Source organism: Buteo buteo, chromosome 4 (genome assembly GCF_964188355.1).
Source record: "Buteo buteo chromosome 4, bButBut1.hap1.1, whole genome shotgun sequence".
In the NCBI taxonomy this organism is placed as follows: Eukaryota; Metazoa; Chordata; class Aves; order Accipitriformes; family Accipitridae; genus Buteo; species Buteo buteo.
The window spans coordinates 42,266,070-42,292,465 of NC_134174.1; the positions used below are offsets into that span (position 1 = coordinate 42,266,070).

General features: G+C 35.9%; 1 protein-coding gene across 7 annotated transcripts in view; it reads left to right on the forward strand.

Moving 5' to 3' along the window:
* Positions 1-23,098, forward strand: part of POLR3A (RNA polymerase III subunit A) — a 41,049-nt gene extending 17,951 nt beyond the window's left edge. The window contains exons 18-32 of one of the 7 annotated variants that reach the window (XM_075025645.1): positions 1,070-1,188; positions 2,639-2,776; positions 4,437-4,607; positions 5,244-5,357; positions 6,611-6,646; positions 10,075-10,161; positions 10,247-10,329; positions 12,201-12,371; positions 12,968-13,061; positions 13,178-13,270; positions 13,729-13,893; positions 14,578-14,742; positions 15,067-15,198; positions 16,546-16,678; positions 20,421-23,097. In XM_075025645.1, the coding sequence (XP_074881746.1) occupies positions 1,070-1,188; positions 2,639-2,776; positions 4,437-4,607; positions 5,244-5,357; positions 6,611-6,646; positions 10,075-10,161; positions 10,247-10,329; positions 12,201-12,371; positions 12,968-13,061; positions 13,178-13,270; positions 13,729-13,893; positions 14,578-14,742; positions 15,067-15,198; positions 16,546-16,678; positions 20,421-20,569 (1,850 nt within the window). In that variant the 3' untranslated portion in view covers positions 20,570-23,097. Of the gene's footprint in view, positions 1-1,069; positions 1,189-2,638; positions 2,777-4,436; positions 4,608-5,243; positions 5,358-6,610; positions 6,647-10,074; positions 10,162-10,246; positions 10,330-12,200; positions 12,372-12,967; positions 13,062-13,177; positions 13,271-13,728; positions 13,894-14,577; positions 14,743-15,066; positions 15,199-16,545; positions 16,679-20,420 lie in introns of all 7 variants that reach the window. The other 6 variants (XM_075025652.1, XM_075025648.1, XM_075025646.1 and 3 more) reach the window with 6 other exon arrangements.
* Positions 23,099-26,396: the final 3,298 nt, after the last annotated feature.

Here is a 26,396-nt window from a genome sequence, read left to right on the forward strand (position 1 = left end):
TGCTCCTTTACTGTCCTCAAAATTACTTGTTCTGTCTTTATAGCTTATTTTATACAGTCAGTTGTGCAAGTATTAAATTCACGTCATATAGATTTGAAGTGACTCCTCTCAGTAAGTACAGGTTGGGTATAGGTAATTAAAATCATGATGTGCTAGTTTTTGTATCTTTAAATTTTTCGTACAAATTGAAAAAACATCCTATTGGAACCTTAGATATTCTTAAGACTTGAATTAATGAATCAGTAAGAAGTTTTCAGTTGCATTTCTGTCTTCAAGTATGTGTATCACATACAAAAATCAGCTGGAAATTATATATTAAGAATTGAACTAATAATTCAGCCATCTTCTCTGCTTTGTTTCTGAAGGACCACCTGTGTAGTAAATATTTGTTTTATACTCAGATTCTTATCTGAGCTTTCCTTTGTTTCCTGTGACAATTTGAAGAAATCACTTAACTCTTTGCCTTTATTTATCTGTCTCTAATAAATTGTGGAAAGCCTCAGCGTGATATTTTGTACTTCTAAAGAAATACTGAACTTTAAGGAGGATATATTAAGTGTATAATTGGGGGGGCATTGTTTGCAAACATGTTCAGCAAATAAAACTTCTGAGTTAGTGACTTAATTCTCTGGACTTAATTTGTTCTAGGAGTCTTGGTAGATGCTGAACCCTTCATAAAAAATGGTGTTAAAATATGTTTACTGCAGAAATTTTGAAGCAAAATATGTAGGTTAGGATCATGGGTTGTATAAAACACAATCCATAAAACGAAACAGGGTAAGGACTGTAGTCAAATAGTAGTAGCATGAATGTCTATGACCCAAAGAAAAAAAAACTTAAAAGGAGTTGTTAGCTATATCATAGACTTAGTTGTCAGTCTCTGCATAAATGCTGAAATTTACAGGACAGGTAACAGAAAGCTTCTTTAACTGTTGCAATTCTAAATGCATTTTTGACAAATTACGAAGCTAAATAATAGGTCTTCATATAAGTGAAGACAGCTCATCAGAGCAGCACTGATATTCCACATTTGTGAGTGAGATTTTTTTTTTTCTTTCTTTCTTTTCAGGCTCCTTCATTAATATATCTCAGATGATTGCTTGTGTAGGTCAACAGGCTATTAGTGGGTCCCGAGTTCCTGATGGATTTGAGAACAGATCCTTGCCTCACTTTGAGAAGCATTCTAAGGTAATTCTGTATGTTTACAATACACTGTAAAGAAAAGTGAAACAAGTTGCCTTAAACCATTTTGAGAAGGACACATGATAGGATGTGTTGTCATGACATGGTAAAGGAAAAGGACCACATATGGTACACGTAAAATGTTTTGAATGTGTTTTGGTAGTTAATGGTGGTGGTGTGAATTGCTGTAGGATGTCTAGTTAGCTTGAATTTTTACAGCTAAGCCTTGCTTAGACCTTTCTAATTTGGTAAAATTAAAGGAAGTCTGATGATAGATTTTTGGTTCTCTTGAGAGTCCTAAAAATAGTTTGTAAAAGTTTCTCTCTTCGTTCTGTTTCACTGCACTAAGACTTTTCAGGACAACCGCTGGGTGTGTGTTGGTATCTTTAGACAGGTGAAACATGCCAGGTAAACCATTCTGGAGTCTGGTGGGGTTTTTTTGTTTGTTTTAAATTTTTTCACTAGGATAGATAGATATCACAGGTCACTCTGAACATTCTGTGTTTGAGTTGTGTTCTGCATGAAGCAATAAGGAGTCTCATGCACTTGTTAATACAATTCAGTGAGATTAGGGTTTTTTTAAACTGCTATCTGAAATCTAATGAATGGTAGAGAATGTTTTAGGTACCAGCCAACAATCTAGTTGGTGTGGTAGGTAACCCAGGTGTGGGATGGTAGCCATGACACTTGCATTTGTCACTAAATGTCCACATTTCAACTTCTGAGTTCTGCAATGTGAAATCTTTTCTTTCCTGAATAAATTAAAGAAGAAAAAATACTTCATGGATTAGATGAGAAGGAAAAAGTTAAATTTTAGCTATTGCTTTTTTACTGAAGTACAAAGGACTACCTGTTAAATAACAGCAAAAAGTGAGCTTCTAAGATGAAGCTCTTTGTAGGCTATACATTGTTCTGTGTGATCATGGAGGCAGTTTGGTGTTATTTAACTTAAAGGGATGTCTGCATAAAGTTCATTGGCAAGAACTCTTCTCAGAGGGGGAGCAAACCATTTGAAAGAATTACTTATGTACATAGATCCAGTCATATTTTTTCTGGATTCCTTAGTCTTCAGCACTGCAAATACCTTTGTTATACTATTGCAAAATGAACGTTCTTATCAACCTTTCAATTTTTGCATCTTTAAGGGAGGCCAAAGTGTTAGAAGTTGGTGTAGTGTTTGCAAGGAATGGCTAGAAGCATGACAAGGCTTGTAGGTGGAGAAAGAAAGTCTATTAGATTAGTTTGGAAGAACTAGGCAAGGGTTTTGAAGCCTTTGTTCAGAACTAAAATACAAACATTGAACTTCAAAGATAAATGCAGCTGAGATGACTGCTCTATGTGTATGTATTGGCTAACTATCTGAAAGAATTTAGATGACATACAATGTGTTTTTCTGTAACATGCATACAGAATGTGTATTGAATTTTAACCTTTTTTTCCTTGGTCTTCTCTGTAGCTCCCAGCAGCAAAAGGCTTTGTTGCTAATAGCTTTTATTCTGGGTTGACCCCAACTGAATTTTTTTTTCATACAATGGCTGGTCGAGAAGGTCTGGTTGACACAGCTGTAAAGACAGCCGAAACTGGATATATGCAGGTAACTGTCAGGGGAGTTAGGGTATTTATCAACTGTGCAAAAGGAGGATATTTCTTATATGCATGTTGAGGTGAGGGATGGGGGAGAAGTGCATACATTATGTATGTGTGTGTGTGTTCTGAATGTAATGGAGAGTAATTTATACTGTGAAATACATGACTTCGCTCCAGTAGACGAGGTTTGTAAACCAGACCTCAGGCAATGGTACAGTAACATGCTTGTATTAAGCTGTTTCCTCTTGAATATGGGTGATAAAAGCCCTTGTCCTATGGAATTATTGAGGACTACTTTCTATGTAGTGTGCGTTCTAAAAACCCATGTGAATGATGGAAGTTTTGTCCGTACATTATAATAAAGATTTGAGTTGTGAGTGCTTTTTTAGATACGGTATTTCAACAATGAGAAACAGAAAACACAAATCCTTGGTTTGGGTTATTTAAAAAAAAGATTATCTGGATGGCAGAAATATGGTTAAAACTCCCTTTCAGTATCTGTCCTCTTTAGGTAACAGGCACCTTGGCTATATAGACTTGGACTTCAAGTTCCATAAGATCTTTGGCTTTATCTCCTGTGAAAACAAATGTCTCTCCAACAAAGCTTCTTGCTATATGAGCAGTTTTAAGACTTCAGTGAAGTATTTAAGTAGTATTTTAAGTATAGTCCTCTTCCTAGTGTAACAGGCAGGAGAAAAGCCAAGATAACCTGGGGCTACGGACACGTTCAGAGATATGCAAGTAACTCTACAAAGACTAAAATCAATTCCTGTCGGGGTGGGTGACTAATTAGACTATTTGTCTCCCAAAGTAACAGAATAATGTTTGTATGTGTGTGAGTATATTCAAACATAGGTAAATATAATAAGCAACCTCCAAAATATTTTCACTCATCAACTTTAAGCCTATGTGAATAAATTGTAGCACTTGGACTTCGGAATTTAAAAAAAAATAAAAATCTTAACACTTCTTTCATCTTACCTTTTTCTTCCTCAGTAAAAAAAAATTACCAATTGATATTCTTTAGTGAGCTAATTTACTTTCATATAACAATGAAGTCCATCTTTCAGGTAAAAACCTTTTTAACCATTAATGCTTCATAGCATGCCATCTTTTTGGGGAGACAGAGGAAGGAAGATGGTAGTAAAGGGATTTCCCAACACAATGAATTAATGTAAGAGAAGTAGCTAGCACTGGTAGAAAAATAGCATCTACTGGCTTTGATGGATGAGCTCTTTGGTTTTTGTCAGTGAAAATAATTGTTGACTGGTTTTGCTTCCATATGCAAAAAGTGTTGTATCCCTTGAGAAATAAACCTGCTTGGAAGAATATTAATGTTCTGTTTAAGAAGAACCTCGAATTCCTCAGACTATAATAGGTTCTTGCAGCTTACCGTTAGGTTTCCTATATGATGGAATTTCTAAATGTAGAGAATTGTGTTGTTGCTTTAAATTTTATTATTGTTGGCTTTCATGTTCTGGGGAATGTACAGTAAAGCCCTAGGGATAATGTATGACTTAAAATAGGTTTTCATGCCTGCTAATCACTGTGTCAGATTTATTTCCTCAGTCCAGTTTCTATACTTCTTGTAATTCAAATCAATAGCTATTTTTAAAAAGATCCCATTTACTTTCCTTGTGGCTTTTTTTCCCCCCCCCCCCCTTCAGAGGCGGCTGGTAAAATCACTTGAAGATCTTTGCTCACAGTATGATTTGACAGTTAGAAGTTCTACTGGTGACATTATACAGTTTATTTATGGAGGAGATGGCTTGGATCCTGCAGCCATGGAAGGGAAGGATGAACCGCTGGAATTCAAGCGAGTTCTAGACAATATCAGAGTAAGGATTACTGAAATCTTTGTTGGAAGTGTGAAAAGACTATTGAGTGTGTAGGAGGAAGTAATAAATTATGGGGATAATTGTTGAAGAATTTATTTTTAAATTACCTTTTTGAGTGGTCCTGGTCATTCTTTCAGCATGTGTATGCTAAGAGTTATAGATACTGTTGACATTAGAACAGAGCAACTAGGACTAAACTGTGTATAAGCTGTGCAAAATAGAATTTTCTTCTGTGCTTACATAGCTCTAGGGCCTAATACCCAACTCACTAGATAAATTACTCCTGGCTTAGTTGGGTCCTAGATTGGACTTGCATTACACAAAGTAATTCCTTATTAAATCAAGACATGCACGTTCTTTCTGTTGAACTGCTGCTTAGGTCAGAGGCCTGGTATGTTGTTGAATAACTCTGGACATACTGTGATGTTTGAAGAATGGTATTGTTTGGTTTGGTTTTGTGGGGGGTTTTGTTGCTTTTTCTCCCTGTCCTGCCCCGGCCCCCAAAGATAAAAGCCTTTTCCTGAAATGACTGTTCAGATTTCTGTACTGTGAGTATAATAAACTGATAGAATTAGAAATGTCTGTGTATACTGTGCATATGTTTTATGTGAAAAGTATTTTTTTTTTCCTCTGAAGGCTGTATATCCATGCCGAAGTGAACCAGCCCTTAGTAAAAATGAATTGGTGTTAACATCCGAGTCCATCATGAAGAAGAGTGAATTTCTTTGCTGCCGAGACAGTTTTCTGCAGGTAATTGTCTCGCTTTCTTATCACATTGTGATTAAGTTTTCCTTATAAATCAAGGAAACTAAATAAAATGGTCTTATCAATCTGTAGGAGCAATGGCTGAATTTTATGCATTAGTAGCAGGAATAGTAGTTTGTTCAGTAATATATTTCTGTACATTTAGGGGGCAGGACAGGAGGACTAGTAATTTTAATTCTTATTATGGTAGTTGTTCATGTTCACCACAGGAGCTTTAGAAATGAGAGAAAAATCTAGTGATCTTTGAGTAGAAGGTGCTGCTGATCTGAGATATCTTGCTGGAATTTCTCTCCATAGCAAGATGGTAGAGTAATTATGTGCTTCCCCTGGGGTGTCAGAAATGAAATAATACTTATTGACTCTATGTAAGAAACTGCTTAGTACTGACTCTCATACTCTGTTATTACACATATGTTTTGATATTATCAGCTTTCTGAAAAACTGGTTTTACTCATTTGCTTGTTTTTGTGTAATAGAAACACTAGCTATACACATACACCTATTTACCTTGCTTTCTTATGATACTAATCCAGCAAAAAATTTCTGTCATATGATGTGCTTTGCTGGACAGGACTTACCTTCAGGGGAGTACTTACATGTCAGTTAAGGATGGGTGAACGTTCACCTGACTGCTTGCACTTTGAATCGTAAAAGTCAATTTGTTTGAAAGAGTATTAAGCAATTGTAATATTTATGAGAGCAGCCACACTTAAGACTACTTTGGGAGACAGTGATAAAAATTGTAGAATTAACCTGCCTGTGGGCACATAAAGATGTTACCTTGATGAACCTTCCAATTTCTGGCAGTGATGAGAACAACATGAATTAGTGACCTACTTTTGAAGGGTTTCTTTTTAATAGATCAGAGTGCTTCAGAGCAGACTGTGACAAAACTAGTAAGCAGTTGTTTATGAAGCTGATTTGCAATTCCATTGCTAGAGTAGAGTTGAAAAAATAATTATATCCATACTTGAAATATGCTGTAAGTCTTAACTGCATCTCTGAAGGGAAAAAATATGCAATATACTAATATCAGAGTTTGGAGATTAAGCTATTCTTTGAGAAGTACATCTTTTTAATCATATCAGGAAAATCTAAATAATTGCTATGAATTTCAGAAGCACAGATATGGCTACATCACCTTAATGGTAATTAGTTTAACTTAAGATTTTTAAGTTTTAGATAGTTACATTTTCTTCTTTCCTGTTCCTTTTTTTTTTTTCTGTTCATCCTTGAAGACATTAACTGAGACAGGTTATGAAAAATATAATGAGGTAATTGTAGCATGTGTGTGCACTGTGTGAATCTTAATGTTAGTGCTTTTTAGCTAAAGATGTGTGTATAGTGCTAAAGTAACTGATTAGCATATATATATTGCTGCTTGTTGAATTATAATGTAGGTGTTCATCACAATAATTTACACAATTCCTTTGTAATGCTGAAAACCATGACGTGAATTAATCCCCATAGTTAAATTTGAGGATTTTGAGGAAGCTTGCTTTTTAGTACATGACTCTCCTTTCTAAAACTCATTCTTACAACCTTTAAGGATATTAGCATGTTTTTCTGATGTTCTCCTGTCCCTTCCTCTACTTTTCCCTTCCAGAACAGAGATATTTCTTCTCACTGTTATTTTACCAGGAGATTCCTGTAATGGGTTTATCCACTCTTGATCAGAAAACAGTATGTCTAAATAGTGTTTTTCAAACAGACTAGCGTTCATTCTGCCTGCGCTCTGTCCTCACGGGAGGGAATTCAACTGATGAACAAGCAGATTGTTGGCTGGCACAGTTTCAGTTGTGTTAATATTTTAACGTGTGTGAGTATATTAAGATACAGGTGAAGGAAAATTTTTGTTTTCTTATTGAAATTGGGAAAATCTTCAGAAACCCTCACAGTTCAAACAAAAAAAAATTCAATCATTTTTCTGTGGTTATTGGAGATGATAGAATATTATGAGTACTGTGGAGTGTGGTGCAAACATGGAAAATGCTCAGTGCACAGCCAGTCAGTGCTGGCATATGTAGAGCTGACTTAATGGATCTGCCTGGATTCACATGGATTATTGCTGAATCTTGTGGGATTGTCTGTACTGCTCTGTGTTTCAGTGGGCTTCTTAACTGTGAGGATTCTTATATTAGCCATGCTTCATGTATATAAATGATCCCACCAGCTTAAGTGCTGGGAAACATGATGCAAACACCGGAGCGACCAGGCTTTATACCCTGGCTGCTATTTTGACTAAACATAGGCTCTGTAGGAGCTGACGAGGCCTACATTGAGCCAGAGCTTACTGAGTCAGTTTGGTGCCATTTTGTTAAACAGGTCCAGGCTAAAAGACTTTATAGGTTTAGACTATGTGAAAGAACCAGTGGTTTCTTGAGCTCACTCTGGAAGTTACACAGCTGTGCTGATAGAGGACAGTGTTGCACTGGAGGTGATAGCTCCACAAACAGGCTCGGCAAAGAGTGAGCTACATTTTCTTTCTATTTGTAGCATAAATTAATCCATAGTTTGGATAAACTCCCAACAGATAATTGAAAGGTGAGATGAATAGGTCATTTCCTCTTTTAGTTCTTGTGCATGAATAAAACTTTTGACAATGAAAAATAAATCTCTGCAGAGATTTATCTTTGATTTCTCACCTTTCTTTTTTGGCTCTAGTGCATGGAAATAATGTATCAATTGAGTACCTTATTTCTACAATTCAGAATGATATATAATGATTTTGTATGCTGGAGGGTTTTTTGATTTTGGGGGGTTTTTTTCAGTATTTTGGTACTTGGGGACTGTCAAAAGAGGAAAAGTTGACAGTAAGTAGTTTGCCGTAATGCTGTTTGCAGTCCTATCCTGTTTTGATCTTAAGTCTGCCCTTTCTCCATATGATCACATGACTAAATATTCAGTCAGTATGACAACTTCTTTTGAGGTGGTGGTGGTGTGGTTTATTATTACTGTCCCCTGGTTTTATGTGGGTAGGTGAACATTTAAAAGAATTTAGTCTTCAGTCTTCTGGAGGAAGAACTTAGTGTTACACCTTCTGCCTTCTTCCCCTTCCATTCTTCCCTTCCTGCCTTTTCACGAAAGAAGCATCTTTCAAGATAGAATTACTTTTACAATCTCTCCTTAATGGTTTTCTTTTCTCTGGATTGAATGTTCTGGGTGATCTTCTGCAAGTCCTGCAATATTCTACTTTTTTTAATGTACCTGTAGTAAAAAGATTAATTTTTCTAATACCACATTATTACTTAACACTTATTTTAGGAGATAAATTATCAATTTTATGCAAAGATTTCCGGGTCAAAAACCTTTAAAATGGCAAAATATTTGTTTGTTAATTAATATTAATTAACTGCAGGGCAAAAGGGGCGGAAATGTATGAATGCATCCTGTTGTCATCCAACTGGGGAAACAACTTGAAGCATCCGTTCCAGTAGCACACTTCTGTTGTCAGTTCTTTCATTTGAATTTTGTTCTAGTATTCACAGAAAATAATGTACTGTCTGAAAATACCTTGAATAACCAGTTAAGATATTGTTACTTTGAGAATCTGAGGATTTTATTAGGATGCAATAGAAGTGTTTTGATAATGATTTCTGAATTCAGTTGTAAAAAAAAAATAAATAAAATAATAAAAAAAATTTGCAAGTAATTTTCAGTGCCCAGCTAATACAGTGGTTGGAAGGAGTCCAGTACTGAGTGCAGAAGATATGATACTATATAATCATCATCCTCGTTGTCAGGCAGGACTAATTGGGTGGAAAGGGTTTAAAAGAACTCTAAAAATCAAACTATTCACTCCTCCATGGAGGCTTTCTTAAATCATTGTTGAAGTAGATGGAAGGATTTCTTCTCGCTTTTTGTTTATATTTTGGTTTTGAAAGTCTGTGTTATCGTAATGACTTGCACTGAATGTACTTTTATGGAAGAGTTTAATTGTGGACCTCATACTTCATGACTTCTAATGTACATATCTACATCCAAAGCATGTAATGCCTGAATGATGTTTCATAGAAATTTTGGATATTTTTCTGACAATAGAATGAAAGACTTAGGTACTACTACATGTTAAATGGAATTGTCTGCAAGACCTGTCCACAACATAGAGAAGTTATTTGAACTATGTTAGGTAGAGTCTGATGTGCATATATCAACTTGGGGGGGGGGGGGCAAATAAAGTACATCTTGAATCACTGAAATCTGTCCAGGAGGTGTCCTTTATATACTTCCTGTCATGCCACAGTCTTTCTGCTTTGGCTTGTTTTAAATACTGAGGAATGAGTGAGAACATGTTTGTCTGTATACAGAGAAATAAGAATTTTGAGGGGTTTGTTGTTGGTTGTTTGTTTTTGGGGTTTTTTTGATGGTAGAATCAGTTTCAGTAAGTGATGGGTAGGAAGGAAGGATCAACGAAAGTCAAATCTCTTAAGTTTTCCGTGTGTGCTCAGGAAGGATGCTTTTATTCAGCGTGGACCATATTTCATGTACTGCTACTAATTTGTGGTTACACAAGAGTGAATCTGGTTTGCTAAATTCTAGTGTATGTGTGTGTCTTAAGTTTTGATGTTCCTCTTTTCATATTGTGCATTGTTAATTTATTATTGTAAACATTCCATTTGGAGCTCTAAGCAAGTAACTTACTGCTGAAGATTTCAATATGAAGACCATGTCTTTGCTTACTGTTGCTTTAATGTAATTTCAGGAAATTAAAAAATTCATCAAAGGTGTTTCTGAGAAGATAAAAAAAACTAGGGACAAGTATGGCATTAATGACAATGGCACAACAGAGGTAAATAGTTTCAAGGGGGTGATTATGTAGTTATTTTAAATCTTCGTAAGCTTTTGCTTTTCCAACTGTTGTATTCTCTTTTCAGCCGCGAGTTTTATATCAGTTGGATAGGATTACTCCAACACAACTAGAGAAGTTTCTAGAGACTTGTAGGGACAAATACATGAGGTAAGTGTTTAGCCTGTTATTTTCTGTCAGTTTACCCCCCCGCCCCAATTCAGTATTTACTGATTTGTTTGCAATCTAGGAGTGTATTTTGCTATTTGTAATATATGAATGTTGGTTCTGTTGTGAATGCAATACAAGTAAAGAATAAGAAACAGTTGGCCTCAGTGATATAAACATTGCAAGACAAAGATAAAATGCCAAAAAAAAAAAAAAAAAGCATCACCATCTACCGGTGGGCTTGTTAAGGCAGACATGTCCCCTTTCTCTTCCTCTCACATGAGATTGTTCCAAACCTCCAAAGAGTCCATGCAAAATAATGTCTGAATAGATCAGTTTCAAATCCATGTGAATCTTGATGGTTATTCTTCATCTACACCATCTGAAGAGTTATGTCACGCTTCATGCTACTTGAATCTGTTATGTACCTGTAGGAGCCTTTTGTTTGTTATTCTTGGTCTCCAACAAGATAGTGATAGTGTGGATGTTTTCAACTCTTACCTGTCGAGAGTTGTTTAATTTACTTAGACTGCTTGGATTTGTTCATTGGCCTGCAGCCATTGGTGACAGCTGCTTTGTGGCCTCACACTCACCTGCATTAATTGTTTACTAGTATTTTTTCTTTTTCTAGAAAATTAATATATACGTAAATTCTTAACATAACTATTTTAAAACAATTACCAGTTTTCTGCTTTCAGTTATTAAGATTACTTGCTTATGTTTGTCTTAAGTGTTCTTAAACATGAATTGCCTATTTTACTGTATTAAGATGGTTTAGCATACTATATCAAGTTATTATGTTGATCTGACAACTGAAAGATGGTACCCTTGGAAAGGATCTAATTGCTATGATGTTTGTTTTTGTATTATAGACTGTTGTCATTTTACCAGGAGAAATATCTCGACTGAGATTTCAGCAATTTTTGGATAGATGTGACATGAATGTAAAGAGGTCTCCAAATAATAGTGAAAACAATAACCTCTATTTAAATAATTTTGTTTTACAGTCACCCAGAATTAATTCCTTTAGATGGTACAAGCTAAATAACTATTAGACAGCATTTTTACTTGGTAAGAGCTCATCGAGGAAAATGCAAGAAGCTGCTATGAGTTAGATTGATTTAGGAAGTGCCTTAAGTTCAGAGGTTTTTGCTCTAGAAAAGCAGATCACATTGCACTCTGTGCAAGCTGAAGAATGCTAACTGCAGGATCTGAAGAAAATTGTATGGGAGAATGTAAACCACCCCTCACATCTCATTTTGAGAATGCATAGTGTAGTGTAGTGGTCTTCATTCTTTGTTCTGTAAGGACAAGCAGTTCTCAAAGTACATAAATTTTAGAAAGGGGCAAATGTGAGAATGAGCCCATTACATGCATAACTTGAAGGGAAAGTAGGTCATCAGTATAGGGTTTTTGAGTAAGATGAATAAAAGAAGACATTAATATCTGGATTTTGTTCTGATTAAAAAGTAATCTGCATAATAATTACTTAAAAGAAGACTTAATAGAGGTCTCTCATGCTTAAACATATAAAGGGGAGTTTTGGGTAAGTTAGCATATGGGATTTCCCTGAATGGGCAATCCTGAATCTACTGCTTGATGCTTTGGAGGAAGAGGACAAACATTTTGTTTTCTGTTGTGGATGTTACACTGCATCTGTGGAATGTCTGTGTAACAGGGCATCTTCTTGCCTTGCATGAGATCAGTGTCCTGAGTATTGGTGACCTTTTAACTCTCCCCTGTTCATTTAAAAAAAAATTAACAAACTTCTCATTATCTGCCAGTGTAGTTTGTCTGTGCTTGCTTAGGATTTTATGCATTTTTGAGTTCTATGTCTCTTTCTATATTTTTTTATGAGAAAATTTCTTTATTAGGGCACAGATGGAGCCTGGTTCTGCAGTAGGAGCTCTTTGCGCACAGAGTATTGGTGAGCCTGGCACACAGATGACTCTGAAGACTTTCCATTTTGCTGGCGTTGCTTCAATGAACATTACTTTGGGTGTGCCAAGAATCAAAGAAATCATTAATGCTTCAAAGGCTATTAGGTATTAACATTGTTTTGGTTTTGCTTTTTTCTTTTGCTTAAGTGAAACCTGATGGATACATTTTCAATATGTGATAGCATTTCCCTGTTCTCAATAATATATTAGATAACATTGAATCCATGGAATACCAGAATACAAAAAATCTAAGGTCTGTCCAACTAAGTGATACTTAGGGCAGAGAAGAGAGAAGTTTTATTTTCCTAAAAATCAAATGAGGTAAAGTAGTTACTTCCTAAGTTTAATATTCCATTAGGTGTTTCATATATTGTGAAACTTTCTGATGTTTAGTGCTAGTTGAAACTTACCTATTACTAGGTATCCACTTAAATAATACTAGAATAATGTACGCCATGAAAATAGTCACTAATTTGTTATGTTATAATCTCTTGTGTGTGTGGTTGTTTTTACTGGCCTGAAGTAAATGAACAATAATTTTCTTAAATGTACCTGAGGAAGCTGAAGATCTCTTTATGTTATTAAATACTACTCTAGATGATGAGATCGGTTCCATAAGGCTGCCTGTAACTCAGATTGCCATCTGTAATCTACCTGAGCAATTTTCTAAGTGGTTTTTTGTGTGTGTTTATTCTTTGTAGCACCCCTATTATAACAGCACAGTTGGACAAAGATGATGATCCTGATTTTGCCCGTCTGGTTAAAGGAAGAATTGAGAAAACTTTATTAGGAGAGGTGGGAAAAATTGTGTTATTGCCAATGCTTTAAATGCTATGGGACATTTTAACCAATTGCTATGGGGCATTTTAACCATATTCACACGCTAAGTATTTTGTCCTTATCTCTTAAAGATTTCAGAATATATTGAGGAGGTGTTTCTTCCAGATGATTGTTTCATCCTAGTGAAGCTGTCTTTAGAGCGCATTAGACTACTGAGATTAGAGGTGAGTTGTTCAGTTCTTATGCAGAATATGCCTTGGGTAAATTCCAAAGGGTCTCTTAATCCTGTCTCAGAAACAGAAGTCAGACCAGTGGAAGTTAAAAAAAAGAAAGCGAACAAAGGATGTCCTGTGGCTACATTACATCTGGATTCCACCCCCCCCCCTTTTTTTTTTCCTTGTAAAGTGAATAATTTTTCCTTTATTTGAAATGAAACAACATACATTCATTTCTTTTGGTGTCTTGCTAAACACAAGGATGCCATTTCTGTCCATTAGGTAGCATATAGGCCAATACCCTCAGCATGGGATAGTATTTCATGCAACTTATAAGAGTAACAACTTTTGCTTATTTTTCTACATTACACTTTTTTATATTCTGTTGAAAGACTGCTGTATGTATTTGAGCAGATTTATATATGATGAGAGATACCCTGATGTTTGTTGGCTGACTTTTGCCACAGGTGAATGCAGAGACTGTGCGCTACTCTATTTGCATATCTAAACTCAGAGTAAAGCCTGGGGATGTTGCTGTCCATGGAGAAGCAGTTGTATGTGTGACCCCTCGTGAAAATAGCAAGAGTTCAATGTATTATGTATTGCAGTCCCTGAAGGAAGAACTACCAAAGGTAAAAACAAAGACTGTCTCATGCTTTTGTAGGAGGTAATCAATAATAATAATTTGGGATTCTATGGTGGAAAGACAAAATAATTCTTGTCAATATTGACAATGAAGATAGTCTGAATCCATAACTCTTAGATTGCAATGCTACTGCTTTACAGCTGAAACTAAGCCTCTGTTGCTAATCTTTATAAATAAAATCTAAGCCTTGATACTTTACTTGCAACATTTACTGAAGCATTCAGATTGCAGCCGTTGTATGAAATAGTTATATCTTCTTCCAGCTGCATCTAGTATTCAACCACATGACAGTATCTGGCATTTTTTGCAGCTTTCTGTGAGGAGACTGTCTACTTTGGATTTTAAAAATAGTGATACGTGAACCTTATTATTGGCAGGATGCCCTTTCAGTTGTGTGGATCTACCACCATTCAGACACCCAGGTCTGAGTGTGAGGATATCTGGCATAAAATATAAAATGTAGGTAGTGAGTAAGGTTTATAGTACAGTGTGAATGTCACATTTGCGCTAGTGTATTTAAAAGCAGGAAATCTTATTTCATATTTATTTTAATTGAGCATTTACTCCAAAAACTGAAGCTTCTAAATAGGTTGGAATGCTGATAAGGGTTACCCTTTTATACTGTGTTACTGTACACATCAAAGTTACTAGGTTTTTTTGTTTTGTGAAGGTTGTAGTACAAGGTATACCAGAGGTTTCCCGAGCTGTCATTCACATTGATGAACAAAGTGGAAAGGAAAAATATAAACTTTTAGTTGAAGGTGATAATCTGCGAGCTGTTATGGCTACTCACGGAGTGAAAGGAACAAAAACGTCCTCTAACAACACTTATGAGGTAATGTTCAAATGGGTATTGTAGGTTTTTTCCCCATAGCATCTTTATTACAAGTGCTTGTTTGTGTTCAGTTGCAGCAGTTGATATCTAATCAAGCCTGGTTTCACTAATACTTGTCAGAATGTATTAGCACAAGAGAATAATTCAACTGGCAGCAGTGTTCACTTCAAAGAAGCCTTTTCTATGAATATTTTTAAAACAGAGAAATGCAAAAGGCTAGTAATGAAAATGGAGTGTTATCTGACATTAGGTGGTATTTGTTCCAGGAATATACTTATTCCAAGCATTTGGTTCTTCATTAATCTAACATAATCTCTTGTGTAGGTAGAGAAGACACTAGGAATTGAAGCTGCTCGGACAACCATTATCAATGAGATTCAGTATACAATGGTGAACCATGGTATGAGCATTGACAGGAGACATGTTATGTTGCTGTCTGATCTAATGACTTACAAGGTTTGTACTATGCTTTTTCTAAATGTTGCATTGGCCTGTTCATACAAATTAATTTGACCATGTTTGGGAAAGATGGGTGAGCTAGGGAGATGGAAATCAGTTATAGGTTTAAAGAATTGTACGTTATACTGACCAGATACTGTTGTTTGTATATCAAACAAAACGCTTAATTAATCTGTTTCTTGGGGTAGGGAGTACAAGGTCTATTTTGACTGAAAACAAGTTCATATAATGAGTAGGGAATTATAATTTCATATTGGAAATAGGAATCCTAAAAATTGTGGTATGAAAATCAACTGGGTAACGATGCATGCAATTTAAGGCTTGCTGAGCAGAAAACCACACGGGGTGTGGTTCATAGCAGCTGCACTGTTTATAAGAGAGAAAGGATACAGACATTACAAATAGAATCAGATTACGTTTAAAGTATCAACAGTCTTCCAGAACTTGTTAGTAGAAAATTGTATCTGTTCTTTATTGATTGACTTTCTTTCACATCTGATATGTTTTTTAGATTTGAGTATGCTTAGTGAAGTAAGACTTTCCACTTTGCCTGCCAGAGTGCAAGGGTTTAATTTGAGTAAAATGGATGAAGGAGTTCTGACTTCTCCCAAAACTGGGGCTTTGTTGTACTGAGCTGCAGCAGTCCCCAGGGCTGGCTGTGTGGGGCTGCAACACAATAGTGGAAAAGGGCATCAGAGTGCAATGTTTTACACTTGTTAGGCTCCTAGCATGCATTCTTTTGTCCGTGCTTCTGACTTGTGCTTCTGTGCACTGTCTGTTATAATCAGGATGTTTGTTAGAAACAGAGGCAGAAATAAACCAAGTTGGTGTAAAAAGCTAATTACTTTTTTTTCTGGAGAGCAAAAAAATGAAGATTTAACATCTTTTGTAATCTCCTGGCAGCTGAAGTTGGATTTAACAATAGACAATAGGCAGTAGCTTAAGCATAAAATTTGTAGCTCAACAACTACTCTATAATTTTGTGTTTTTTCTCATGGCCATGTTTCTTTCAATCTTTCCAATACTTGTGCTTTAAAAAAAAAATAATAAAAAAATCTATTCACGATTTATAACAGCTTCTGTTATGTATGAATAATCACTTCTGTTTTATTTAAATATTGATTACTACCAAACTATTAACCTTCGGGATGTTTAACTGTGAAGCAGCATATTATGACAATGATATATTGTAGATAGTAACCTTTTTACTTACTACTTGTTTCATTTGTTTGTTAGAATAAAAACTACATTTCTGTTGTTCGTTTGATTTGCTTCTTTAGCAAATATAACTGACCTCCAGCCACTATTATGATAGTCTCTCTTTGGGTTTTTCCATCAATCAAGGGTGAAGTGCTGGGCATTACTAGGTTTGGACTGGCAAAAATGAAGGAAAGTGTGTTGATGCTAGCTTCTTTTGAAAAGACTGCAGACCATCTCTTTGACGCTGCCTACTTTGGACAGAAGGATTCTGTTTGTGGTAGGTATTGCAAATTCTGCTACAGTTTGTGGTCCTTACCCAGCATCTGTAAACCTCTTCAAAGCATTGGATTTTTGCCCTTGTTAAGCTTTCTGTTCAGCTTACATGTCAAAAACTTCAGGCCTGATGCTAATCCATACTTCTTAATCCTAGAGGTTTGGTGAATGTTTCTCTACTTCTAATCTCAGTCAGAGATCTCGAAGTCAGTTGGACATTTGTTGTATGTTTCTTAAAGTAGACTTTAGTAATTTGGTTTTACTTCTCACCACATAGCTCAGTGCAATACCAGGAAATTTGTCCTGCTATTGGTAGTTCTGTTTTTTCAATTTTGAAAGTGGTATATCTTCAACACCTAGAGCTTATTAAGGAATCTAGTATTTAGGTTTCATTTTTCATTCCTACTAAGAAGTAGAGAGACATGTGTCTCAGGTAGCATAGGTGAATATCATACTGTGCATAATGATTGCTTATCTGATGATTGTAACTAGAAATAAACAGAAGCACAAAGTTCTTGTTCTCTTCAGTTAGTTCTGATGTAAATAGATAAAAATTGTGGGGTGGTGATTTTTTTATTTAGAAGCCTTTTTTATCAGTACTCCATTCATTAACAGAACAGAGATCCCTGTCCTGAGAAATTTCTTTTTAAATGTGTCGGTTTCAGTTTTAAAGTTAGGTTCATTAACATCCATTGAATCATACTCTCGCTGAATTAATGAAAGAATCTGATAAAAGTTTAAAAATATATGTATACATGCACACAAGTGCATGCATGCACATGTACATAGAGCCAAACAAAATTCAGATAGACGAGTTTTGTCATTCTCTTTGTCTTTTAATTTTGCATTTCTGCCATGGACTCTAATATTTGGAATTGAAATTATTTTTCTTTTTTTAAACTCCTTTGTCCCCATTCCTCCCAGATTTCATTCTCCTTTAAGCTACATACATTTTGGAATGATTTGTTAACAAGTCTCTATCTAGTAGGTTATACAGAGAAAAGTAGTCAAGCAGGTTTCACCCTCTTCAACACCTGTTTATGTAAGGCATACCATCCTGGAGCAGTAACTGCTCATTTAGGGTTTCTGGGTGCTAATGAAGTATAAAAATATGAATGTATTATGTTAAGGTTTACTAGTTTGTATGTATTTGTAGGTGGTCTTAGAAAGTGTAGTCAATTAACAGTGCTTTGTGGACAGTATATTTTCTGAATATCTGGAATCTGTTAGAAACCTTTGTGTTACTAGTTTGTATTTTAAGAACACTGCCACTTTCTGGCTGTCCAGCATTCCACAAGAGTGGGATTTTCTTTCTTTCTTTCTTTCTTTCTTTCTTTCTTTCTTTCTTTCTTTTTTTTTTTTTTTTTTAATTATTTGCCCATGATTAAAGCAAAGATCCTTTGGGAGACTGATTCCATCCTGGACAGTAAGGAAAATAAAATGTTTTCTCTAAGTCGCCTTTGAGCTGGTAAAACCTTGTTTTGAATAATGTGGAAGCCAAAGATCTTTTCATGTTGCTTTCTATATATATGCTTTACTTCAAATAAGGAAATGAAATGGACAAAACAGAAAATTGTTGTCTGTCTTCCAAAACTGAAGAGATGATACTGGCTTCCTTGTACAAAAAAGTGCTGTGCAGCTGCCTGACCTGGCCATCACTAGTTATCTCTTTGAATTGCTATGAAAAGAAACTCTTACACACTGATGGTTTTGCATCTCCATAGCAGGAAAAAATTGCAAACTTTGCCAAGAAAAATGAGTATGTACCCAAAATGAACTATAGGTGCTGAACTGAATGGCATCTCAAGTCAGTGCTTCTCCTGAATGCGTGGGTATAGTTTTAGACCATCTGGCCTTTGAGTCCCTTTTGTCTTGTAAGATGCATTTTTCCCCCCGAGAAAATGGGGAACAGCTGATTCCTGCTTTACCTACATAAAGACAGGCATTTTCTTGTGAGAACTGCTGGTGCCACATTTCAGTGGGCAGAGTGGGTTGAAACTAGAGCAGAGGAGTACATCCAGTTCCAGCAGCATCCTCTGTAGAAGCAGGATCAGCAAGTGCAAGCCACTGCTTAGAGATATAGTCGATTTACTTTACCTTTCTATCCCCTTCCCAAAGAGTAGCCAACTGCACTTTCATTTGTAACTTAAGAATGGGAACTGAGAGCTACAGATCACTGCTGTGATGCTCATTTATGAGGAGGTGGTCTGGAAGGGAAGTGTCAAAAATAAACTTTGTAATAAGAGCGGTACAACTAGCTTCACCTCTACCGATCTTCACCCAGCTGAAAGTGAAAGCAGCAGTTCATAGCTGTCAGCCAGATGTTTAGACATGCACTAGATTATAACTGGTAGTGTTAAAAGACTTTGCACTGGAGGAGTCTTGGATAGTCATTAGAGCGGAGTGTGCTCTCCTGGCACTTCTGCCACCAATGATATCATTATCTTCAGCTCTCTGATAAAATTGTCTCTCGCCTCTAGTATACATTAGTCTGAGCAAGTACATAAGATACATACACTTGGTTGTTATAATGGCACGTTCTGTCTGAGCATTTCCTGCTATATGTGACTGCTGTCAGATGCTGCAAACTATTATTTTGTCCATGAGGCCAAAGGAAGTTGGGGAGGAAGGGCTTCTGTTTGTATACATGGAAGTATTGCAAGGGAAGAAGGATTCCCAAATCTAACTGCAGTTTCCATGGTTCAGAGGTTGGCTCAGCGTGAAAGGTTATTGTGCAAAACCAGATAGATTTTATTCTGCTAGGTATTAGAAAGGTGGTTCCTTTATCTGTGTAACCTGCATGTTGTAGAGGCCTAAATAAACAGTAAGCAACTCCTAAGAATTCTATTTTGCACAAGATTTTTAAGTGCATAACGTTGGAAAATATGTAGTAGAAATGCAGCAATGGTCTAAGAGCAAAAATACAGAATCTTCATTAATATACATTTAAATTGCCAATCGAATCTTGCCAGAATTTTAAGCAAATTGATTTTCATCTTTTGTGCATTCGAAGGTAAAGCTATTTATTGTTATTTTCTTAAACATTTATATGAAGGACAACATTCTTATACTCCTGAGAATGTGTGAAAGTGTCATTTGGATCATAACAGTATGCCGAGGAAAAAAAACCACTGGTATCTGATAGATTGCTTTTAATGTGGAATGTTCTTTGGAAAAGTTGTATACATGAGTAGATGTGGAATATAAATGTGTCAGCACATTTCTGTGAAAATGTTATAGCTATCAAAAATAATTGGGACAGACTAAATCTTTAAATTCAAAACATGCACTTTTTGCATTGTAAAAATGCAAAAAAATTGGTACAGCTAACGTAGTGGTATGCCTCTTTCACTGGGAAGTTACGGGCATGTCAAGGGAACTTGGCCAGATTTGACTGAAGTCTTAGCACTGAGTCAGAGGATGAACATAAAGTAACTTTGCCTTGCATCTTCTGCTCTTGGCACTGAGTGGAATGTGTCTTCTCCAAAAACAAACCTTCTGAGGCTCTTCCATTGCTAGAGAAGGTGTTTAGGTTAGGTTGCAATTTTTCATCTAGAATTTAAACAACACAAATTAAATAACATACTGATCCAATGACCATAAAATTTAACTTTATCTAGTGAAGAGACCTTGATCTTTAACATGTAGGCTTGAAAGAGGTTTGATAGGCAATGCATACAGAATGGGCAAATGAAAATGTGAATCCTTACTTGTCAGATGTCCAACATGTTTGGTTTTTTTCGTAGGTGTTTCTGAGTGCATCATCATGGGAATTCCGATGAATATTGGAACAGGACTTTTTAAGCTGTTGCACAAAGCAGACAAAGAATCAACCCCTCCTAGGAGGCCTCTGATATTTGATAATAATGAATTTCATATTCCCATTGTTACGTAGCACTTGGACATAATACAAGATAGCAAAACAAGAAGTAGCAGAAAACATCATTTAAATTAAGAAATGTGTATTATCAGTTCTGTATGTCTCGATAACTGTGAATTGGTAAGTGAAATACTATCAAAAGAATTGCCCAATTATTTACCACCTGTTGTTACTACAGACCCTGAAAGGAGAGGCTTCTCTGCACCAGAGAGTGGAAATAAAGTGGATTTCAGCTGATAAAATTTTCTTTTTCATTGTGCTAGAATTAGATCTTTGTGTTAATGGGTAGAAGTTGTTATTAACTCAGTATTAGACACATCTATTCAGATGTGATCAATAAAACCAAAACTGCAAGAGTTCTGTGAGCTTGCACAGAGTGCATTTGGAGATGGCCTTTCAACAGGAGCTGCAGAGGTCAGTCTGTAGCTGGTAAGAACAGAGACTTCAGAAAGCTAGAACTGAGTCTTTCATTCATTTATACTGAGTTAAACTTCAGGAGTGCTGTTAAAAGTGTTTGAAATATTTGCTCTTTGCTTTTTTTTTTTAATTGTTTTTCTTTTATCCCAAGTTATCATCCAGTAAATGGTTTTGCTCCCCAGGACTCTGCTTTGGGATGTACCTGCAAGAATCTGCAAATGCTAAAGCTGTTACTAAATTCTGAGAAGACTGTTACAAAAACATTACAAATTATAAATAGCTTTTAATATTATAGCAGCTGTTACACTGCTGGAATCTGTAATTTACAGCAGTCTTAGTTTTACGGAAGTTTTATAATTGAGCTGGATCATCTGAACAACCTAGTTTTATTTTAATATATACAGTAGAAATAGAAAGGGGAGCTGTTTTCCTGCATTGCCTTGAAATAATTTGAAAGTATTTTAATCTTTAGCCCACTAGAGTAGTTTTCAGAATGAATAAAAATCTTAAATTATTTTGGTGTAGTATGTTTAAATTTACTCTGGTGCTACGGAGGGAAGGTATCTTAGTGTTTCCTTCTCAGCATTGTTTGGATATTCAGTGTGCTCATAACACAGGTCAAGGTCGGAGAGAAGCAAAGTAGAGGAAAAAAAAGCTAAAGGTGCACACTTATGAAGTAAAAGCAGGCCACTGAATGATCTTGCATTTGAAAATGAACAAGTTTGTGCTGCAGTTTGTCTTCATGTAGCAACCAAAAGAAAAAGTGTAAGGCTATGGTCAGAGGACGTAAGTCTAAAGGTGCTGCTGTTTATTTTTTAAATCATCCTCCATGCAGAGAAGACCTGATGTGAAATTCAACATAGCTATTCTCAAATTATTTTGTGTTTTCAATGTGATACTAAGATACACTTCCGCCTAGATTTTGGCAGGTAAAGATTGAGAATGTAACGCATTTAGTATCTGCTCTAAAAGCCATATATATTTTGCTATCTCCCTTTAACAACAGAAATTTCAGAATAAATTTAAATTTTCTTCATGATCTCAGTGAGATTGCCACTTTCTGATTTGTCTGTATAGAAGTCTAGCTCTGTTTCTTTTTAAATATGTCAGTGTAAGACAGGTAGGGGCCAAATGGAGAGAAAGCCCCTAAACCTTTCCTGTGGATAAGAACTTCATTTTACCATGGGAAATTCTAGTGAAAGTGCTTGGTATTTTTGTGAATAAAGATTCTTCTGAAGGTGTAAATTGGTGGAGCTGGTATTGGAATGACTAACCACCTCTTTTTTCTTTGTCTCTCTTTTTTTTTTTTTTTTTTTTCTAAATATAGTGAAATGTTGCTATTTAAATGGTGGGTTTACTCTTTTGTATGTGTAAAAAGTATTCAGTAAATTACATCTGTTATCATTGTCTTTAATATGACAATAAAAAGAGGCAGAGATAAAGAAAATGTAAACCTTGTGTTTGCTTATTGATGCATTATATTTGTGCATAATAACTTTATGGATGACCTAACCTCCATCTCCATCATTTGCTTAGTTGAGACAGTTGAGAATTACTGAGCTTAAATCTCAGGTATTTACAACCTAAATGAATATGTAATATAAAGCCTATCTTGCTTAAGGTAAATATAAACACATCTTTCCCTCTGAGCAGGCTATTAAGTTCATAAGTATTTCAGCCAAAAATAGATTGTTTACAAGAAATCTGGATTAGTAATTATTGTTTGGGCTTTCTGTACAGTCAGTAGACAAATTAGCTGTTGGATTTCACTCATAAGCAGCTTTTTTTAAGGGTTTCTTTTAATGGTCGAAGATACAGAACTTTGGGGTATTTCCTAAAATGTACATTTTAATTTAAATTTTCAAGAAATTTTTTCTGAAAAATTACTAGATGACAGTAGAAGCCCTAGAACAGAACATCCCAGACAGCCAACGTGTCTTTACATGGAAAAGCATCACTGATTCATTTATGATGTCTCAGAATTGTTTGTGTACTGCAGTACACAAACTTTACTACAGTAAAAACATTTGTGAATGTAATGCTAAAATCTCTACTAATTAGGTTATGGGAACAATTAGGTACTATCATTCAGATTTGATCACCAGATGCCCTTAAAATTTTAAACCGTCTGGCTCCTGTAGAACATATGCATTGAACTTAGAATAGTAGGGCTGCTGAAGAATCTCAAGTATGAACTGCATAGCCAATGGTGCAGCAGGCAGGCAGCAAGGCCAGCTGCACGTGGGAGGCCTGAGATGGGAACCCTGATTCATTTTGGTACTGCTGGCAGCACATTTTTAAGGAAGCAAGAATTCGCCACCAAAATTCATTAAGTTAATTATGAATATCCATATCCTGATTTCTAATTTTATCCATATGTTTAATTTGTTTTAAAACAAATGTAAACTTTTGCTTAATTGTCAGGCTTGGAAACTCCTCAATAAGTCATTATTTATAAACTGATCCTTGATTATTTTTTTTCTCAAGTCTACTGAAAATACTGTGTGACTTGCACTCAAACTTGAAAACAGCTTTCTGTCTTGATCTCAAGTAAATGGCAAAGCAGATACGTTGTTCATTTGTATTCTTTGAAGATTAGGAGTTCTGATTTTATGTGTAGTGGGTCAAAAAAACCTTCCATCTCCACTTTTCTGTCTAACAATAGGAGTAGCTGAATAATTACTTCTAAAAATACATCAGTAGATACTTGGAGATGGAGGGATCTTCTGTATGTCTGTCTCTGCCCTAAAAACAAACAAATGAAACCCCATCTTTGGTCCCTCTGATTGGAACACAGAAAATGACCTGCTAGTCTGGTGACAAGTTGGATGGAGAAGCCTGGAGGACTGGCAGTAGGTAGAAGGCTGCAGTTAACTGAAGCACGCTGTTCGTACCAAGGGATCGGCTGAGCTCGATGGTGAGGGCAGGATCTCTTCAGCGATGGGAACAGAGCAGAACCTGAGCAGAAGTGTAAGTGAAGGGGGAGAGGACAAAGCAGTCATCAAATGGAGAAGCTAAGCAAAGTTCTGCTTCCTGAGATGGTTGCAGGAGGGTTAGCTGTTTGCTGTGCAATGCGTTTCTGTGATGGCTGCATGGATGGCAAGATGCAGCTAAGAACCTTCAGGAAAGAGGAGCGCATATCCAGGGGCCACAGCCATTTGCTTTGGAGCTGGGCAGGGCTGTCTGAGTAGGGTGTGCAGCAGCTGTTGTTGGTGGTTGAAGTTAAGCTGGAGTGCTTTTGCAAGCCTGTATAATATTGCTCTACAATGTATATAGCCTACATAATTTTGACAGAAGAGTAGATACAGACTTGATGGGATTATAATTTTTGCAGATGAGGTTTACACTAATTAGCAATCTGTGACTGCTTCACCCATATCCTCTGACAAATTATTCTCTCCCCATAGCATTTCTATTTAATGGGAAGAGTACTTACGGTGGAAGAAGTATGCAGGCAAAAATTGTTAAAATTAATTAGTAAACCAATAAGCAGAGAGCATTTTTTTTCTTTTTATGAAGTGCCTTTTCAAAAAAAAGTAATAAAGTACTTTCTTAGTATGTTTATCAGGAAACTACTTTACATGTCTCTTATCTGTAGAGAGATAAGAAAACAGAAGCACGTGCTATATAGGTTTCCTGTCATGAATATGGGAAGCTGGGAATAAATCTAGAACTGTGCTGCTTTGGTCCACAGCTTGAAGAAATTTAGTATGGAGGGCAGTTCCTTTTTCTGCTTTATCTACGCTTAAAAAAAAAAAAAAAAAAAAAAGAAATTAATGCTGTATTTTATAAACTAACCACAAGTAGAATAAAATTTGGTTCCTTCAGGACAAATACTCCTTGATGTCTGACCACTTGTCACTGTTTTCAGTATAAGCAAGCAGGATAAAGATTTTCATAGTATCTGCATATTTGCCTAAATTCTGTGGATTAACTGATTAAAGTTGTATCTTCAAAACGGTTAGCTAAAGCTCTGTACTGAGACCTAGAAAAGACTGTTAGTTATTAAATATGTGGAAAAAACATATGAAAATAAGAAAAATAGGCTTGTGTTTTTTATATTGTCTAAGAACAGAAAAACTAAAAGGGATCAAATTAGAAAATGTGTTAATATTTTAATGCACAAATACTTGTCAGGTTATTTGGTTGTGATTACAGTATTGATATAAATGTATAGCAAATTTATCTTGAGGAATAAATACCAAAATCTCACAGGACAATCTGAAAGACTGAAATAAAACAAACCAGTCCTACTACTCTTATATGTCAGTGCTTGTGAAAATGAATTAAGTTTTCCTGTAACTGATAAAATGAAAAATTTAAAACATTCCTTCTAATGAAATTAGATCATATCATCATCTTCCACTAGAGAGCAGCGTTTTGTTTCAGGAAGAGACGTGTTTGGGTAGCAATTCTTTATTTTTCTATTAATTTTTTTTTTTTTTTAATATCAGGGCTGAAATACAACTATGAGAAGGAAGGTTACCTGTTAAAATCATATACATGAGGAAGGAAATTAAGGGAATTCTTTTTCTTAAGAAGGAGAAAACAGAGTCCAGACATGCTTTTTCAGGAATTAGTAAAGACTTGCTTATCTTTTGCCCCATCTGGCTTAAAAAAAACCAACCCACCAACCGAAGTAGCACTTAAGTAGAAGGCTGTAGCCTTTTCCAAAGGAACATGGTGAGTTGCTCCCGGCAAGTGGGAGAACAGCGTATTTGTACTGTGAAAGGGGTCGTGTCTTTTGTCGCAGCATTTTCCATGCAGCAGTGATTGTTACAATCTGTGTTCATTCTCTATAGTGAGTACTTAAATGTAGCTTCAAGAGCTTCTCTGAAGCGTGAAGTTCTGGCAGCTCACTGGGTAGCATCACGCATTCTTCAGCTGCTGCAGAACCCCAAAGCAAGGCTGTATTAAAAACACTTGAAGGTGATGCTGAGAGATGCAAGAGACCAATGTTTAAGACTGAAAATAATATGAAACAGGTGGTCTTCTCTGTGTACAGACAGCTGAAAACAGCAAGATTTATGAAAGATGACTTTCGCTTTAATGTCCAAAAGCTACAGGGATGCCTGTAGCATTGTTGGTTCCTATCATATGTGTAACTCAATACACAGTGGTCTTTTGAGCAAGAACTTGGTATTGACTGGCTGTGCTTAGGGATCCTGTTGGCCATGAGCTTCTTTGAATACAGTGTTGTCTTAACCACCATAGTTTCATCTAGTTATATGTAAAGCCAGTGTGTGCATCAGATGGTAAAAGGTGTTTCTTAAAGCTACGAGTCTGTCTTGTGAGTCCAAGCCTGCAAGATCAGGAATAATTGCATGTTCCTTTTGGAAGCAGTGATGGTAGGTGTGAGTGATGTTGCACAGGAATATGGTGGTTTCTGCAGGTGTGGAGGATAGAGGGAAGAAAGCTGAAAAGA